The 18786-nt window shown below is 42.1% G+C and overlaps 1 protein-coding gene across 2 annotated transcripts in view; it reads left to right on the top strand.

The window, feature by feature from the left end:
• Positions 1–18786, top strand: part of TBC1D9 (TBC1 domain family member 9) — a 109435-nt gene that overhangs the window by 36407 nt on the left and 54242 nt on the right. For both annotated transcript variants that reach the window (XM_023636512.2, XM_070258597.1), the window contains exon 2: positions 7981–8091. In XM_023636512.2, the coding sequence (XP_023492280.2) occupies positions 7981–8091 (111 nt within the window). The remainder of the gene's footprint in view (positions 1–7980; positions 8092–18786) is intronic.

Here is an 18786-nt window from a genome sequence, read left to right on the forward strand (position 1 = left end):
TCCTTTTAGTTGTGGCATGTGGGATGCTGCCTCAGCATGGTTTTGATGAGCAGTGCCATGTCCGTGCCCAGGATTCGAACCAACGAAACACTGGGCCGCCTGCAGTGGAGCGCGCAAACTTAACCACTTGGCCATGGGGCCAGCCCCCAGATTCTCCACACTTTTAAACCAGCGCCCCTTTGGGATAAATATATAAGGAAAACCTCGTGCCTCCTCATACTCATGTATTCTTGCCTTCAATTAAGAAATGATTTTGAGTTTTATTTTAATTTGCAGTGGGAAAACAATTTTTTTCGTTTCCCGAAATAAAAAGTTGTATTATAGAATTGAGTGTGCTCTTTAAAACTATACATATGATTCTAATAAACACAGTTCTGAAAAAATTACTGCCCAACCAGCCTTACCTTCCCTAATTTAGTGCTATTTAAGGTGCCTGGTTTGCAACCTGTTCGTTACCACTGCCTGGAGCTGAAGAACAGAAATTGAGATTAAACATTTAGAAATCTAGAGCAATTTGTCTGTTGAATTAAATAATTAAAAAATCAGAGGCTTTATTTTCTTTGTCTTTTTTCATATTCTATAAATATTTTTTAGTATTTCATGTGCGCCATTTTCGACAAAAGAATCAGTCTGCCACAGATTGGAAACTAAAAACAAACAAACAGAAACTGATTCTTTAACCACAAATAGTTTAAGTACTATCCTAATTGAGAAGTATTGTCCTAATGGGCAGAGTCAGCGATATATTTCCTATGCTAATAGACTTCTCATTAACTTATCTTTTCACAATCAGTGACAAGCCCCTGTGAGAGAAAGGGAGAGAGAGAGAGAGAGAGAGAGAGAGGATGTGTATGTGTGTGTGTGTTGTGTGTGTCAGATGGGCTCCCTCCCCTCGAGTAACTTGTCATATTTTCAGGCAGCCATGATACATGTCTGGCTGGAATGGTGTCATGAAAGGCAGCTATTGAAGTTGAGAGGAAAGAGTTGTGTATGGCCTGTTCAAACCAACAACAGTGGTTTGAACTGTGTTGTGAAATCATTTTTACCTAAATATGCTAGAAGGATTGGAAAATAGAAACATTCGTAGACTCTTCTACACTGAAGGTGGAATCCCAATATTGAGACTGGTCTCTCCCTTGTAGCCAGTAGCACCCATACTTGAGTAAGGCTGTTATACTCTTTGAGGTTATGAAACTGAGAAAACGCATTGCCCCCATCTCCAGCCCCAGCCTCCCCTCCCAACAAACCTCCCACGTGCCCACCTCCTTACACAGAGACAGCCGTCGCCTGTATCCCTCTCTCATCATACACACTGTGGCTGGCCCACAGTGACCCGTGTGTGCCTTCACACTGTTCACTGTGGCACCATGAACTCAGGTGCGTGTGTAGGTGGGGAGCTGACCCTCACCTGGAAATTCCAGCATTCTCCTTCACAGCTGTGCACACAGGACACTTTCGCTAATCTCTCACCTGCTCCCTGGCCAGGAGGGCAAACATAGTGTTCAGCAATCTGTGTGTTGGGTGTAGGAGTTTAAATTGATTAATTAAATCTTTGGGTTTTCTTGTTTTTTGGCAACAACTGCTAATCTCTAGACTGGTTTCCAAAAGTCGGAGGATGGAAAGACTTGTGCTTCCCTTAAATATCTCTGCTTTTGATCCAACTTAATTCCAAATAAATCCCAATGTTCATTAAAGAGTGAAATTACTTCTGAAAGTAGAGGGGTTGATTTCCAGGGTACAGAGTTGCAGATCTGGGTTGGATCTGCCTTACCTCACACTTTCTGAGATGGAATTCCCAGCCTTCTTCTCAAGTATTGGTTTCCTTTCATTGTACGATTCTTAGACAATTTTAATTATTTAGGGTCAGTTTACTAGAACTTAATATATTGGATAGTGTGGTACAAAGATGAATAAGCTCTGAAAATAATTCTTGGTTTCTCCCAGTGTCCATCAAGTTGAAAACTTTGTGGCCCATAGTCTAAATCTTCAGCATAAAGTGCTGGGCATCAGTGTAGGCTCCGGGAATTCCAAGATAAATAAGGCTGTGCCTGCCCTCAAGGAGCTCACAGACTGGTGGGAGGAAACTGTACTTTTTTTTTTTTTCAGTAGGAAACAATGTGATAATTACCTTAGTAATATGAAGTCAAAGTGGTTGGCAGATCACAGAAAAGGAAACAGTTAATTGCCAGGAGATTTGGGGGTTGAGTGTTGAGAGGATGGGGAGGGTGTTGGAGAAAGCTGAGCAAATGCTTTAGGTAACCTTGACCTGGATATTGAAGGAAATAGACGTTGGCCAGAAAGGGAAAAAAGAAAGGACGTTTCAGATCAAGTGAAATGACTTGTGCAAAGCTTGAAAGCTTTAACAACAAGCAAGCAAACAAACAAGGTTTATTAAGAGAAGTGTAAAATTTATGATGTGGCCGGAGCTGCATCTGTCAGCAGCTGCTTCTGGATGTTATTGTTTAATTACTTTCTGCCTAATATCACGTAGCCCACATAAAAGTGGTGAGTGGTGAGACTTACAGGAAATGTACCAGTTACGTCTAGGGAGCAGCAGGCCGAGGACAGGGTGGAAGCACGTGACCTGCAGCAACTTTCCATCTTCCCAGAGAGTAAGTCAGACGTGGGAGTGATGCAGAGCGACTTGCAAACCCTGATCCAAGATTCTTGCCTTTATATAGAAGATACATAAAGAAGTAAATCCAGGAGGACTGGCTCTCTGGCTTTAGAGATATCAGTGTATATTTGCTGAAACGAATCGAAATCCAGCGTATATATTAGTGGAAAACTCTAAATGGTAAATTCTGAGTTTCTGACCTGGACCTCTCAGCAAATGTCAGCACAGTGGGAAAGGCAAATCACTCGCAGAATAGGAGACTGGAATGGCCAACAAACAGGAAAAGCTACTCAAACTCATTAATCAGAGAAATGCAAATTTAAACAACAAATAGATACAATTTCTCATCCTTAAGATTGGCAAAATAAAAAACAATCGGATAATACCAAGTATTGCAGATATTATGGAGAAACAGATATTCTCTCGCTTTCCTGGTAAGAGTGTAAATTGGCACAATCACCTTGGAGAGCAATTTTGTGATACCTAAGAAGGTTTAAAAACACACTTACCCTGTGACCCAACGATTCCATTCTAAAGAAATCTGCTGTCATGCTTAAGGATCATGTACAAAGAAAATAATTGCCGTGTCTGTTATAGCAAAACATTGGAGATAAACCCAAATTTCCTTTATTAGGAAAATGGATAAGTTATAGTCCATTTATACAGAGGAATGTTACCCAACATTTAAAATGAATGAATCAGATTTACAAGTATAACCTGGGTAAATTTTGCAAACGTTGGGTGGAAAAAAATAGGTTGTAGAATAATATCTACTCTTTATCATTAATGTAAATTTTACAATACACATCAGAGTTAAATCTATATTCATGTACATACACATGGGGCAATAAAAGCGTAAGGATCTGGATGGGAAGAATACAAAATAGTTTGAGAATGGTGACTGGAGAGAGGGAAATAGGATTGAGGAGGCACAGAGGGGACCTTTGCTATGTGTTACATTTTCTTTCTTTAAAAAAAAAAAACAGATCTGAAGCAGATAAGGCCAAATGTTAAAGTCAGACTGGTGGTGCATGTATTTTGTAATTTCTTATACTTTTCGGTAGTTTTGAAATCTTTCATTAAACAATAGTGCTTAGTACGTTCCAGGCACTCTCTGAGTGGGTACTATCATTGTTTCCATATCATGGTACTGTTATTGTTTCCGTATCATGACACAAACTGAGGCTGAGCCTGCTTCCTTACCACGCTGGCATGGTCTTCATAGATCTCTGCCTCATCTCCAACTGGCTGCATGGCTGAGGAAATAGAGGGAGGCTGAGTGATCTTTAGGATCCTGTCCACTCTACATGAAATTATTCTGAGATCGTCACTAGGATCATTCAGTGGGTTGATTGCTGTCGTGGGCACATTCCTTTGTGTCCATCACTCTCTTGACAGATCCCCTCCCCTTCCCACCCCACGCGTGGTCTGCCCGGGAGTGGAGCCATGACTCTATAAGTATCACACACCCTCTAGTGCCCACAGCTGGGTAGGAAGCCCAAAGGTACCAATTTTGCAGTGTTTTCTGAATCTCCTTGAAAACAGCACTTTTATGTTACAAGATGCTCCTGAACTAATATAATAGGTGGATGAAGGGAAGAGTTATTTTGAGGGCCATAATTTGATTTAGTTATCTCAGGCGATCAAAGATTGTTTAACACCAGAAATAGCTGACTAGAACAGCTGCTAAAACAACGCTTTGTGTGGGAAATGATGAACGGTTCAGTATTTTGACAGCCCTTTCAGAGGTATGAGTAATAAGACTTCTAAGAAAATCCTGATTGCTGCTTTTTTTTGGATTCTCTAGCCCAGATTTCCCATCTTCTAGTATTCTCTATGGATAGAGGGTGGAGGACAAATATTTCTCTTTTCCAGTGTCTTGATTCCTTATATCAATAGAGTTTAGGCAGCATGGTGATAACTGATTATTTAGGTTTTCAAAAAATGTTGACACCACTCAACTTAAACAGTAATCTTTACTACACATATTAAAGATTTTGTTCTTATTGTCTTTAAACTAAATCAGGGTATAGGGCATTGCTCCAGTCTCTGATGCATATCCAATAAAACAAAAGATTGTGTGGAACTAAGATGAAATGTCTGCCCCGCCTAGAGACCAGCCCCCTATATAAATGGCCTGTAGTCTTTGTTCTGTAAGATGGTTCTTTTGGACATTAGTCAGCCATCTACCCCCTTGCTAGGAAGCTGTAATAAAACCCTCTCTTCTACCTCTTTGCCTAATTTTATGTGTACCTAGTGTGAGTATCACCATATTTTACTGTCTGTACTTTACTTTAAAATATTTCAGCATGGACCCTGTGGTAGGTATGTATATACCTGTTAGTCTTCATCTAAATCTTAGTGGAAAGTGAAGTTGGTGGTGCTAGTTGTGAACGCACAGTCAGGGTTGGTGGGCTGGCATCTAATCAGAAGCCCTCACTCCTGGGGAGGTCTACCTTGAGCAACTCAGTATTCTTCATCTCTGAGTGACACCAGAGGACTTGTTAATTAGAATAATGCATATTGGAGATGGATTTTAATTGGGGACATTCGTGGTGATCAAGACGTGTCGTTTGAGTTGGACCTTTTCAGAGACCTTCCCTCCTGTATATTAAAGAGTACAGAAGTCTAGTGAGACATCAAGGATGGGGAAACAGGCTCAGAGAGGCTGGGTCTGGGAGTTGGGAAGTGGCAGAGCCAGTACTGAAGAATTCAAGAACCAGGACTGCCTCTGTCAGCTGCTCTGGCCAGTGAGCTATGCTTGCCCTTGGAAGAATCTTCATCTACCAGGACACTCTGTAATGAGAGGCTCATTAAACCCTGTAGGCTAATCTTTGACTGCAGCTTTCTAACTCCAGACTGAAATTTATGTGCCTTAGAACCAACATACATGATGGCTTCCAGTATTTTGGGCATTTTATTTCTTCTTTTGATTCAAGAAGAGGGAAGCATTACAAACATTCAGGTATCATGAGTGATGCTTTACGTTTTTAGTTAACAGAATGTTTAGCTGGCATTGTTTTCTGTTTTTCCTATTAATATACTCTTCCAGCTGTAGATCATTGAAAAGTAATTAGAGGTCTTTGCAGTAAATCCGAGTCACAGCACAGAAAACAAAAATGCACACGTGTGTGGCATTATGTGAAAATCTACCCCTGGAAAACTGCAGGCTCTAAGGATTTTATTTTTAATATACTTCACATGGTCCAGAGCAAACCAATGAATTAGTTTCCACTTTAGTGAAAGTTTGTTTTTCCTGGTGTGTTCAGGTCAGCTAATGGTCGCTGTGGTTTGGAGTGTTCCTAAATGGATTCCTGTCCTTGGACAAAGACCAAGGACAATGTAGGCCTTCCCCGTGGCCAACCTCCCTTAGGCGGCTTGATTAATACTCCTGGCTCAGGAAGGCAAGTGCTGTTACAACCACTTTACAACTGAGAAAATCAAAGCAGTGAGAAGTCAAATGGCCTGTCCACGCCACAGAATTGGTTATAACAGAGTCAGAGCCGGAACTGAGCTCTTCTGAACACTAGTTGACTCGTCCCCTGCTCTTTCCATGACTCCAGGCTGCCAGAGCAGAAGGAAGTGAATTTCAGTGGTATTGTGCCTATCAAGGTATTATTTGGTATCGTCAGAATCAAACCTCAGGATTACAAGATAACACGTCAAGAGATACTTGTGGTGACAGCTTCAGAAGAACTCGAGGTTCCGATTCAGTATAACTTCATGAAGAGCCTGTAGGGGCCAGGCGCTGAGCTTGGTGCTTGCTGGTGTGCTATTTATTTTCAACAGTGGCAGAGCAAGGGAGGCTGGGGGCCGTTGGCCTCCCTTCCCAGCCTCAGCCACCATCACTTCCATCCCAGAGCTATCCTTACTAAACATGCAATCCAAGTAAAAGTCAAATTAAATAAAGGAGCGTCTTGGCAGGTTCTAGACAGGTGCTGAACCCCTCATTCCAACCAGCCTCTTACCTCTAAGTCTTACTACCTTCAGTCTTGAAGAACAACCTTGTAATTTTGATATTGTCTCCATTTTGCAGTTGAGAAAACCAAGGCATTGGGAATACATTGTCTGCCCTAAAATAAAAACTAGCCAGGGTTCCTAATTGGTCCTTCCGAGTCCAGTCCCTGCTCTATGCTGAGTTCTAGCTGACTTTGGAATAATTATGGGCTTTACATTATGGGGATATTTTGGATTTGTCCTGCCAAGTAAGGGGTCTAGTGTATTTGACCTTGTGGAGTTTGTGTGTCTGTGTCCATGTTCTTTTAGAATAGTGTAGAAAGTGTTTGCTGTCTAATGACGGCGCAGTGTGGATATAGGAGGCACACCTTCCTGTAGCGGGGAGGGAAGGGGGAAGAGAAATTTGCACTCCTGGAAAGAGAAGGCACTGCCTCTTCTTAAGTGAGCATGGGTCTACTGGGCATTTGTATTTCTCACAAATAGCTAAATTCATTTGTGGGATGTCCAGGCTTGCCTGGACTTGGATGATGTAAGCAAGTTTCCCCAGGACCTGACCAGATCGCTGAGGTTCCCAGCCCAAAGTACTCACCTTTGTGCTACCCAATCCCTTTCCTGATCCTTTGTCTAATTACTGCATCCTCGCAGAGTGTAGACCACACTCCAGTCAGTCAGCTCTGGTTTTAATGATTGATGTGATAAATGGCAAAGGACTCTGCTGTTGAGATGGGAAAATGCTTGTTTCACAGCCCTTGGTCACTCCTAAACAGTGTTAAGACACTCCTTGACCTGCTCCCCTGCTAGATTATAAAGGCCTTATGGACTAGGTCGTATTCAGCTTTGTGCCCACAGAGTTTGCTTTGCACATAGTAGGTACTTAATTAGTGTTTGCTGAGCTGAACTGTACTTTTTTCAGTAAAAAAGAAAAGTGGGGCAGATGAAAATAACATGTGGGGCAGCCGGCTGCACCGACTCAGATATACATAATTGGTTCCTGTGGCTTTGACAAGTTACTCAAATTAAAGATTAATTTCTTAGATGAAAAAGGGAAAATAATGCATATTGGCCATTATGAAGGTAAAGCAGAGACCCCAGCATGTAAGTGCTTAATACCTTGCTTAGTTTTATTTGAAATAGACATTTATAAATTCCACCGTATGCCAGGGACTGACACAGCCTTGTTAGCCTCCCATTACTTTTGAAACCAGCAGTCTTTCAGCTCTTGCAGTTTCTCTCGGAGGTTGTTGGAACAAATAACGTAGAGCCAGCATCATCGTGTCTAAGATGAGAGTTTTGTCAAGGCAGGGTGCAGTGGGAGAGGGGTTGTTGAGAGGTCCAGCAGAAGGGGCGTGTTCCCACCGCCTCTGGGAAAGCACTGAGGAAACTCTCATGCATTTCTCTGCCCTCAGGCCTCCTGGTGGGTACCCTTGATGTCGTGCTGGACTCCAGTGCCCGGGTGGCTCCTTACCGAATCCTGTACCAGACTCCAGACTCTTTGGTCTATTGGACTATTGCCTGTGGTAAGTAGCGATACTCTGAAATACAGAGAAACCTTATGATTAATGACTTTCTGCCAGAGGGGAAGGAACATTTATTTGTGGAATGCAATCTTTTGGTATTTCAGGGTAATTAGCCTTAGCCATTTCAACAGATAAACCCCAAATGTCAATGGCTTAACACGGTAAAGGTTTCTTCTCACTCTGTCGAAGTCTTGTTTGGATCTGTGGCCTCCTCCAACTGTAGTGACACCCTCTGGAGCGCAAAGCCTTCAAGGTCAACCTAACGAGGGAAAAGTGGGAAGTGGAAGCACACCTGCGTTTTAACTTCTTTGGCCCAAAAGTGTCACACACCACTTTCATTCACACGCTATTAGCTAGAACTAGTCACATGGCCCCAGCCTAACCCCAAGGGATGCTGGGAAATAAAGAGGAACACATGGAATACTTGGGTGTACTAAGTAATACTTATACGTCCTAGCAGAAGACTTCCTACTGAGTAGGGATCTTTTTTTCTCCTGATGATAATCTGTAAGAATGTGCTGTGCTTAAAATGGTGGGAAACGATCATCTTGTTATTGGATCTCTCACAAGGATTTCTAATCCAAAGTCGCCAAGATGTTTTTAGTGGTTTGTTTGCATGTGGCTTTTCAAATAACCAGAGGAAAAGCCAGGGCACTGAACACTTTAGTTTTTTCATATTTTTACTGCTACTTGATTTTTTCTTCCGTTAATAGAATTTATTTTTTAAAGCAGTTTTAGATTTACAGAAAAGTTGAGCAGATAGTTCAGAGAGCTCTCATATACCCTCCAGATACATAGGTTCCCCTATTATCAACATCTTACTGTGGTACATTTGTTCTAATTAATGAATCAATATTGATACATTATTACTAAATTTATTTACACTATTACTAAGTTTATTTAGGTTTCCTTAGTTTTTACCTAATGTCATTTTTTTTGTTCCAGGATCCCATCTAGTATACTATATTATATTTAGTTGTCGTATCTCTTTAGGCTCCTCTTGGCTGTGGATGTTTCTCAGACCTTCCTTGTGTTTTTTTGAGGAAGATTAGCCCTGAGCTAACATCTGCCACCAATCCTCCTCTTTTTGCTGAGGAAGACTGGCCCTGAGCTCACATCCGTGCCCATCTTCCTCTATTTTATATGTGGGACGCCTGCCACAGCATGGCTTGACAAGTGGTGCGTAGGTCCACACCTGGGATCTGAACCAGCGAACCCTGGGCCACTGAAGCGGAACATGTGAACTTAACCACTGTGCCACCGGGCTGGCCCCAGACTTTACTTGTTTTTTATGACCCTGCCAGTTTTGAAGGATACTGGTCAGGTTTGTTATGGAATGTCCCTCTACTGGAATTTGTCTGATGTTTTTCTCATGGTTAGGTTAGGGTGATGGATTTTTGTGACCAAGATCACAGAGGTAAAGTGCTGCTGTCATCACGTGTCAAGCAAGGGTACATACTGTCAGCTTTATTTATGAGCGATGATGTTGTCCTTGATCACCCAGCTGATCTTCACCATCAAGTTACTCTTTTCTTCCCCTTTCCATGCTGTCCTCTTTGGAAGGAAGTCACTATACACAGCACACACTTAAGAAGTGGGGAGTTATAATTTATTCAATTATTTTTATCAGTATGGGACCATGAATATTTATTTTATGCTTTGGAGGAGTACAGTAGTACTTTACTTATTTTGTTGCTCAAATCATTCCAACTTTGGCCATTGGGAGCTCTTCCAGTTGACTTTATTCAGTTTTTAAATTGGTTTCTACTCCACAGGAAGTGCTGTGCTGGGATCTAAAGATAGTTAGACCCAGTCTCTGCTCTTGAGAACACAGTAAATATTCAATTATAGCCCAGTGTGAACAAATACCATACAGCGCCATTTGATTGCAGAGCACCCAACTAAATACAGGAATCTCTGCCGGCTTTCTCCGTAGGTACAGGAAGTTGTCTGGGTGTGATTTCAGCCTGCTGGGAGGCTCCAGTGCCCTAGTAATGCTCCCTCAAGGATTTAGTAGTACCCGAAATTCTAACATTGTAGTTATATCCGTTTAGAGTGATTCTGGTTCAGATGCAAACAGCCCCGTGAGGAACAGTAGAATCTATCAGTCATTTATACATTCTGGTGAATGAAGAAATGGCATCAGGGTTTAGGGCTTGGGGAAAACCACCTAGGAGTGAAGCATGGGGATTAGAGTGAGAGGAAAGAGGTAAAGAAAGAGGGAAGCTGGGACCCTGAAGAAGACAGACTCACTAGTGTAACCCAGGCTCCTGTAAGATAGCATTCCAGCCATCTCTTCCATTCATTTAGTACAAAGGGAAACAGCCCAGTAGCTGCTGTTGACGGGGAAGTGCCCTGTGGTAGTTGGTTGGGAAAGTGTCACATTCTGTTGGCAAACAATCTAGAACAGTGTTAAAATAGACGTTGTAGCCAGCAAGTGAAGAAGCAGAAAGAAAGGAAATTAGAAATTAGGCAGAGCCACGAAACCACTTGACTTAAGAGGGTGTGGAAAGGACACTTGACACATTCTCACTCACCTTCCAGCACTTCCTCTACTTGTGCCCAGAGGTTTTCAAGATCCTCTGGAGCCTGGAGCTCCTCAGGGCCCTCGGATCTCTCCTTACAGTGCTCTAGGCTCCTGGCTTTCCCAGGTCAGTGTATGCAGTGCTCTGAGCAGCTGGTTGGTGCCTGTGTGACTCTTGTTTCCTGTCCCCTCAGCCCTAACCTTTTTTTCTTTCCCATTCCCTGACATCACTATTCCTCAGTCTGTTTCTGGGGCTTTGCCATTCTACAAAGCAGATGCTCCTATGAATGCTCATGTGGGAAAGAGCCCAGAGTTACGAAGCTGAATTATTCCTGAATTATTCGCTGAGCCAAGGCTAAGGAACCCTAGGCAGTAAATGCTGATGGCATAATTTATGCCACAGAGAGATCTACTTTCGTTTTCCCAGCAAGTAATGCCTGTCACAACTGTATGATCTCATTATAATAAACGCAGCACAGTTTTAGCTTCTGTGTATATTGCTTACCCATAGAGATAGCTCCAGAATTTCCTTGTGGAAGACTCCACGGAAGTGACAACCGTTGTGAAAGTCCCATTCACCCGTTAGTTGTTCTTTCTGATCGATTTCTGTTTAAAACCCAAATTGCTGGCTCCCTTTCATGAGAAGATTTAAAGAGCAGAAGGTGCTACCTTAAAGAGATTTCTTTGATATGGTGGCCTTTCGGTTTGTAATTTTAATGTTGTTTTTTCATATACTACAAGGTTGGTATTTGGTGGGACAGCAGGTCGACAGCTTTTTAGTTTGCTTGAATTTCGTGAGTCATTGCTGTAAGAGAGCTTCAGCAGAAAGTTGGGTGACTTTAACTCACTATCCTGTAATATCCATAGGATTGCAAAACCTTGTTCGATGCCACGTGCCTTGCAATCTTCAAGCTGTGTAAGTTGAATTACACAGCAACAATGTCTTCATGTTGACCGCTTTTAAGAGCAGTAGTCTTAGTGGTAAATCCTAGTCATGTGATTTGCCTTAGCCTTGGGCCACGTGGAACTGGGCAGGAGGCGTTGTACTGACTGCCAATATAATGATCACCTGGCCCTTGGCAATATGAACCATACAGATACAGAAGGTGGAAGAAAACAAGAGTTATTTGGTGAGACATTATTTTCATATACTCCTTTTTATTATCTTCTAGCGGTCTGTATCCAGATTGCTTTGAATAAATTGATTTTTTACATTTCCTTGGCATTTAACTGGGGTAGGGGAGCCAAAAACCTTCTTAAGTGATGACTCTTTCTTTTCACTCCTGCCCAAAATGAGGCCACCATTCTCTTCGGTTGGTATTCCATTGTGCCATCAATTCTAGCCTACTGAATTGCATTTTACTCAGTGGTTTGTGCAGGAAGTTATGCTTTTTGCCATCTCTAAGAACATAAACGAAGCAGTAGTAGAGGAATTTGCCCAGCTAGCTTTGTTGAGCTGGTTGTACTCTAATGATCCTACCTCTCCCAACCAGTCAATTGACTGAGTATTTGTACCTGAGGCTCTCATTAGGGACCTAAACGGCCGCAGGTCTTCCCCCAACAGCTGGTGTTTTGGACTTGGGACCCCAGAGGCAGGAGAGAGCCCAGTCCTTTGCCCTCTTTGGCCTTCAGTGGACTTAAGTAGAAGGCAGCCCATTTGACTCTCCCCGTTAGAAGAACTATTCTAACAGTAAGCAGGGTTATACGGCCTCAGTGAGCACATGGACACATAGAAATGCAGGTAATTCCAAGGATATTGTCTAAATAGGAGTTCTGGGGCAGCTAGGGAGAAGAGTTACAAACAGAAAGACAGAGGAGCTGTTGACAGTTCCCTCTGGATACATGTGACCCTCCAACAGGACTGATAAAGGAAATGAGGTGGAGGGAACATGTGACGGACACCTCACTGATAAAACACCCTGAAAGTACCTTGATTCAGCTGCCCATTGATTGTTTCCTTTTTCTTTACCATCCCAGAATCTCATCTGGGCCTAGGTGGTCGTTTGTTTTCAGAACTGAAAGATGTGTTAGCCATCATCTTGTTCAACACTCTTATTTCAATAGGATACAAAGGTAAAGTGAATTGCCGGAGTTCACATTGCTAGTTCAAGCTAGTTAGTGTAGAGCTGAGACCAAGTTCTCAGGTCTCCCCGATGCCCAGCCCACTACTTTTTAAGCGGCACCATGCTGGCTTTTATGATTAAACATTCTTTTAGTCAGCAGCTGGTAAGCCCCGAATTTAATTAAAGATTGCTAATTGGTTCTGGTTCTGCTTCTGCTATTTCTCTACAGCAGAGAGAAAATGTTGGGTAATTTAGTTGCCTTCCACATGAGATACACGTAATGTGGAAGTTGGTCAGTATTTCCTGTTTTCTTGGTCTGTGGACCTCAAGAACTGTTCTTTTATCCTTGGGAACACAGCAGCTTAAAAAAAAAGGAAGTTGGGTTTTTTCTTTAAGCAATACATCTTCGTTCCAGAAAATTAGAAAATATAGATAAGAAGAATAAAAAATTAAGAACAATACAACATCACAAATTTTCACTTTCCAGACTTCTTGTTTATAGGTATGTGTGTGTATGTGTGTATACATATATATGTATAGACTTTCCATGTCAGTAAAATAGATTTCTGTCATGTCAATTTTAATAGGTAGATAATATTTTGTTGTGTATATAACATAATTTACCTAACTGATATACTATTGTTGGAAATCTAGGTCTTTTCCACCTAATGTTAACCGCATTTTGAACAACCTTGGTGAATATCTTCTGAACAAAATGTTTTCACATTCCCTTAATTATCACCTTAGGATAAATTTATAGAAGTCAATATGCTGAGTCAAAGACTATGCATATATGTAAGGCTTTTAGTGTCTCTAGCCTGACTGCGCTCTAGAAAGATAGTCATTGACATTCATGCTCTCCATCAGCTAGAAGAGGACCTTGGCACATAAGTAAAATAAGGACATTAACCACTGGTTCTTACTGCCAAGGTTGGGTGAGCTACCTGGGCCTCCCTTTTCTCAAAGTGATCCTAAAGCTGTGAGCATATTGTGATGGCCTGTGAGAGACGACCCGCAGAGTTATGTGAGAAGCTTCTAACAGTTACACAGGGAGTGCTTCCAGGCATGCCTGACTTCAGGAATATGTACAGTTTGCAATCCAAACATACTGGTGCCAGGGCCAGAGAGATTTCTGCTGGATGTATGTTAGGCAACAAACAGCTGATTTCATAGTGTCCTGACATCAGAAGCTAGGAATATCTTCTGCATCACACTTCAAGATGAGATCTGTGCGTTTTGTGGTTTATGATGATAATAGCAAACGTAAGTGTTTATTTAGTGCTTTGTGTGTTCTAGACCTACGCTAAAGACTTTACATATATTATCGTCTTTAGACTCCAGCACAAATCATTGTGGTAGGTGGTGTTAACTACATTTTATAGATGAAGAATCTGAAGCACAGAGAGGTTAAGTAACTTACCCATGGTCACGAGGCTAGTATGTGGCATGGTGGGGACTGGAAACCAGGTGTACTTTTTTGACATCAATGTCTGTGTTCTGAGCCATTGTGTAAAATTGTTTCCCTGATAACCAGGCTCCTTATTACTCCAGATAACCTCACCTCTAGTCATACTTACCACACTTACAAATACATCAGGAAGTGGTAAAGTGTAGCAATTAAGAGGATAGGTTTTGAAGCCAGAAAAATTTAAATTTGATTTCATGGAAATATGAAAGCCTCAGTTTCCTCGTCTGTAAAAGCATTGTAACTGGACCTACTCATATGATGGCTGTGAGATGACGTGTGATAACGTGTCCAAAGTGAAAGCATGACGCCTAGCGTTGGTCAGCACAAATAGGAGATAACATTCTCTTTACCTTTCTATTTAACCTGTTTATAATTATAGCTTTAATTAGCTGTGGACTTTTAAAACATAAATCTCCCTTTTGTTTCTAGAAATGTTTCAAATCGCCATATGATTTTGGGTTTTATCTTTTGCCCTCTCCAAATACAAGTTTGTCATTTTTCTGCGTGTGGAGAGTACAATGGTAGCTTTGTAAATACTACAGGGACAATAGGGGTTACTCTAGTGTACTGAGTATTACTGCTGCCTTCATTTAGGATTTAAATTTCAGAATTATTATCTTTGTGGCTAAGGTGGTGTTTGGATAAGGCCATAAAATAGATGATCCTGTCACCTGGTTCCCTTTGTTTAAGTAGCTTCAAGTGCTATTCGTTTGAAGACTGATCACCTCTGGGATCCAAAGGCCCATTTTGGTATCTGCAAATACTAGGTTGGTTGCTTTTTAATCCCCCGGAGGTTTTGTGGGTTTGTTTTGCTTTGTTTTGTTTTCTGCTGTGTCATGTGTGGTTTTTGTTTTTGCATGTACACACAAATGTATACTTACACGTGTGCATACACACACTCTTGATCAGTGAAAATTTACCGTCTTAGTTATTTTGGAATTTAGTTTTTTAAGTCAGTGAGATAATTTCAAAACCAAAATTTATTATTAATCGTGCATTGCAAAGAAATATCCACTGAATATCTATCAGTGGGGCCTTAAACCTTTGTCCTTAATCCTCAGAGGCCAGATGCAATAGAATCAATGCGTGGGTCCATCTTAATACTTCTTCCTTTTTATGTCAGATAGACTTTATGTGCTTTAAGATACGTTTCAAACTAGATGAGAAATGAGGATAATTTAGTATTTTTCCTCATCATAAATAATGTTTAAATTTTGCTCAGATATGTACACAGGACCTGTGGCTAGTATTCTAAAAAAAAACCACTCTGAACGATAAAGATTCCCATTTTTCCAAAATTAATTTCTAAATCACCTTAAGCCCATCGAGGGTTGCTCTAGTTTTTACCAGAGCAGAACGCTTTCACTCGGGTTTCCTGAAGGATTCCCGTTCCTGGCACCAGCTTTCTTTGTTGTTCCAGCTGATTGCACAGTCGGGTCAGCCTGTTTTTCCTGCTGAATCTCCGTAAATGAAGCCTTCCCAGAAAGTCGACAGCCAAGCCCTTCCTTTCTCTTCTGAGCGTCTAACCCATTTTGCTCAAACTGTTGGGTAAATAGACCCGTCCCTTTTCAGTCACGGCAAGAGCTTCATGCTGTCTCACTTTAAACAATAACAAAAGAAAAGTTCCAAGATCTTAAATATTGCAGCACTTGTGCTTATTTTCTTGAGAAAGGAATGAGCCATTTATGAGGAACACGTGGGATTCCAACATGTTTCCTCTGGAGTCTCGCTCGTTCCTAAAGAGTGGTCCAGCAAAAGCGACAGCTGCTCTCACACTGTTAGTAGGATGTTTGTGCTTTGTTCTCCGAGAGGTGACATGGACCCTTTGTTTGTTCTAGGGTGAGAAGTGGACACAAGTAGACGCCTGCTTTCAGAAATAATTGTTACTAGATTGGCATCTTCAGAATTGGTCGCGTCTGCTTGGGGAGGGAATCCAGCTCTGCCTTATGGGTGTCCTCATAATTCTAGTCTCCAGAACCTGGAGCCTGGAACACCTGTCCTCATTTATTCTTTGTGCATTTAGGAAACATTCAGAGAATATAGTGCATTTGCACAGTAAATATAAATGTAAATGGTGCATTTACATTACTCTCCCTGGGATGTATCTGTTGAGTATAAACAGGAATCCATAGTTACCTGAAACTACCATTGGCTGATGGCATTTGCGTCTTTTTCTTTCCTCAGATAGTATATGGTGATAATGGTTTCATGCAATGGTATACCAAGTTCTTCCCTATCTAGAACCCAGTCTTTTGGAACTTTGGAATCTTAGGTCTGGATGTAGCCAGAAGAAACTTCCAGAACCTCTTTGGTAGTACAGAAGCAGGCCCAAAGTGCCAAGGAAGCTGAAAGAGTCGAAGACCTAAGGATACTGAGATTTGCCATCCCAGCTCCTCTCCTATACATGGGGGCAGTGAGTGGCTGGTGACAACTCTGAAAGGCCAGCCTTTTCATATGACACTGACATGCGTGCGAGAAGCAATAGGACATGGAGGCTAGAAGAGAAACTATACAGGCAGCAGCAGGAGGAGGGAGGCCAGTGGTGATAAGCAAAGACAGAAATGTGGAGATGTACATCCCAGGCAGTGAGAGGTAGAGAGCCAGTGGTGAACATGACGTTAGATCGTGGAGGGTGGAGGTGATAGAAGTGGTGGACCATGGGGCAGGGTGGAGAGCGGGAGGTCCTGGGGCAGCAGAGAAGACAATAGATGGGGAAACAATGTGGATAGTAAACCTGAACTTCAATACAAGAGTGCTCAGATGGTTACTTGAAGACGGGGATCAGCCATGTAGGTCTTCGTATGATACCCATGAAAATTGGAAGTACGAATAAATGTTTATTGAGTGAATGCATGCATGCATACACTATTTCTACCCTGGGTGTGTGTGTGGGGAGGGTGTACTTATGTGAATATGTGCCTAAGGAAAACTGAAGACAGCATGTGCAAAGCTGAAGGCAAACCTGTTCTGCCCTAGGTCCTGTAGCAATGGGCTTTCTATCCAGGATAACTGAAGAATTGTGAGGTTGAACTGTGGTTGGATTCCACGGCCAGTGTAATAGCAACTCCACAGTCAGGTACCTGGTATGACTACCTGGTAAAGGGCAGAGCACGATGAGGTACCAGTCAACAGCCAGACTGCCCTGGCTGAGCCAAGGGCATGTGTGACAGCCAGCCTCTGGAAGGCACATCTGTGATCATCATAGGCAGGATTGGAGGAGAGGCAAAATCAGGTGCTGGAAATTGTGCCTGATGGGCCTGCAGAAGCTCAGCAGTCTCATGGGTCCCCAGGAGTGCCTCTGTCCTAAGGTGCATATAGCTGACAGTGCCAACAAGCACAGATGGGACAGTGGGTGGAAGGCGCATGGTTGGCATTTACTTTGGACAGGGCTCTATCTGTAGATCCCAGCCAGTCACAGCTGGTGATGGTAGTGACCTGTTTACAGACGAGGAAGGGAGCTGTATGTTTTAGAAAATTTTCCAATGACTGTTTAAAATTTTAAAGTCTAAAATCTTTTAAAGCTTTCCAGCAAACTCCAAAATGACTCATTCCCTAAATATTCCAAATCGGCATTGTGTGTTTTGCATCCAAAAAGTGTTTTCTACCTTCCAAAGTGTATCTGTGGACATTATTCCTTGTAATTTCTACAGCATCGCTCTGAGATAGGTAAGAGTTTTGTTTTGTTTTTCATTTGTCTCCACTTTACATGTAAAGTGTTTGAGACAGAGAGGGAGGGGGACCCAGGCATCCTGCATTCTGGCTCTTGCCATGGCCTCGTGGTATAGAGTCATTGATTGCTTTTACATGTGATTGACTGTGGCCCCGAATAAGTGAGCCATGAAAATGCCCATGGAGAACTACAGACTCTCTTATTCTTTAGTGTTTTCCTGGGGCTGCCTCTCTACTCAGAAATTTGCTTTGCATCTTCTACGTAAGCATTCCATCTAGGCAATTTTGGTGTTTAGGCTTAAAGTAAAAGACAATGAACTTGGATTTTGTTTTGCTTTGCCTTTGTGCACAGTGGGTCTGAAACCCCTCAAGCCTGTCTCTCGTTCTCGAAGAGATTTTATTTATTTATTTTTTTGAGGAAGATTAGTCCTGAGCTAACATCTGCTGCCAATCCTCCTCTTTTTGCTGAGGAAGACTGGCCCTGAGCTCACATCCGTGCCCATCTTCCTCTACTTTACGTGTGGGACGCCTACCACAGCATGGCTTGCCAAATGGTGCCATGTCCGCACCCGGAATCCGAACTGACGAACCCTGGGCCACCAAAGCAGAGCATGCGAACTTAACTGCTGCGCCACCGGGCTGGCCCCATGAAGCGACTGTAGTTCTTAGTATCCTGGTAGACACATTTGTGTCTGCCACCTTTCTTTGTCAGGAGTCAGAGTGAGATTCTGAGGTATATGGAATGACTGTGACAAAGAACAGAGAGAAGACATTTTTAAGAAATCAGTTAAAAGATAACTTGGAAATCTAAGCAGAGGCCTAAAGGACGAATCAGTGGCATCACAAAATCATTCTTTAATTCTGGAATGAATAGTACATACATTTTATGTATATGATTTATGGATGATTTATAAAACACTTTTTCTGCAAGATTGTTAACAATCCCAGAGCAAGGGAAAAAAGGAAGAGAA

Source organism: Equus caballus, chromosome 2 (genome assembly GCF_041296265.1).
Source record: "Equus caballus isolate H_3958 breed thoroughbred chromosome 2, TB-T2T, whole genome shotgun sequence".
Lineage (NCBI taxonomy): Eukaryota > Metazoa > Chordata > Mammalia > Perissodactyla > Equidae > Equus > Equus caballus.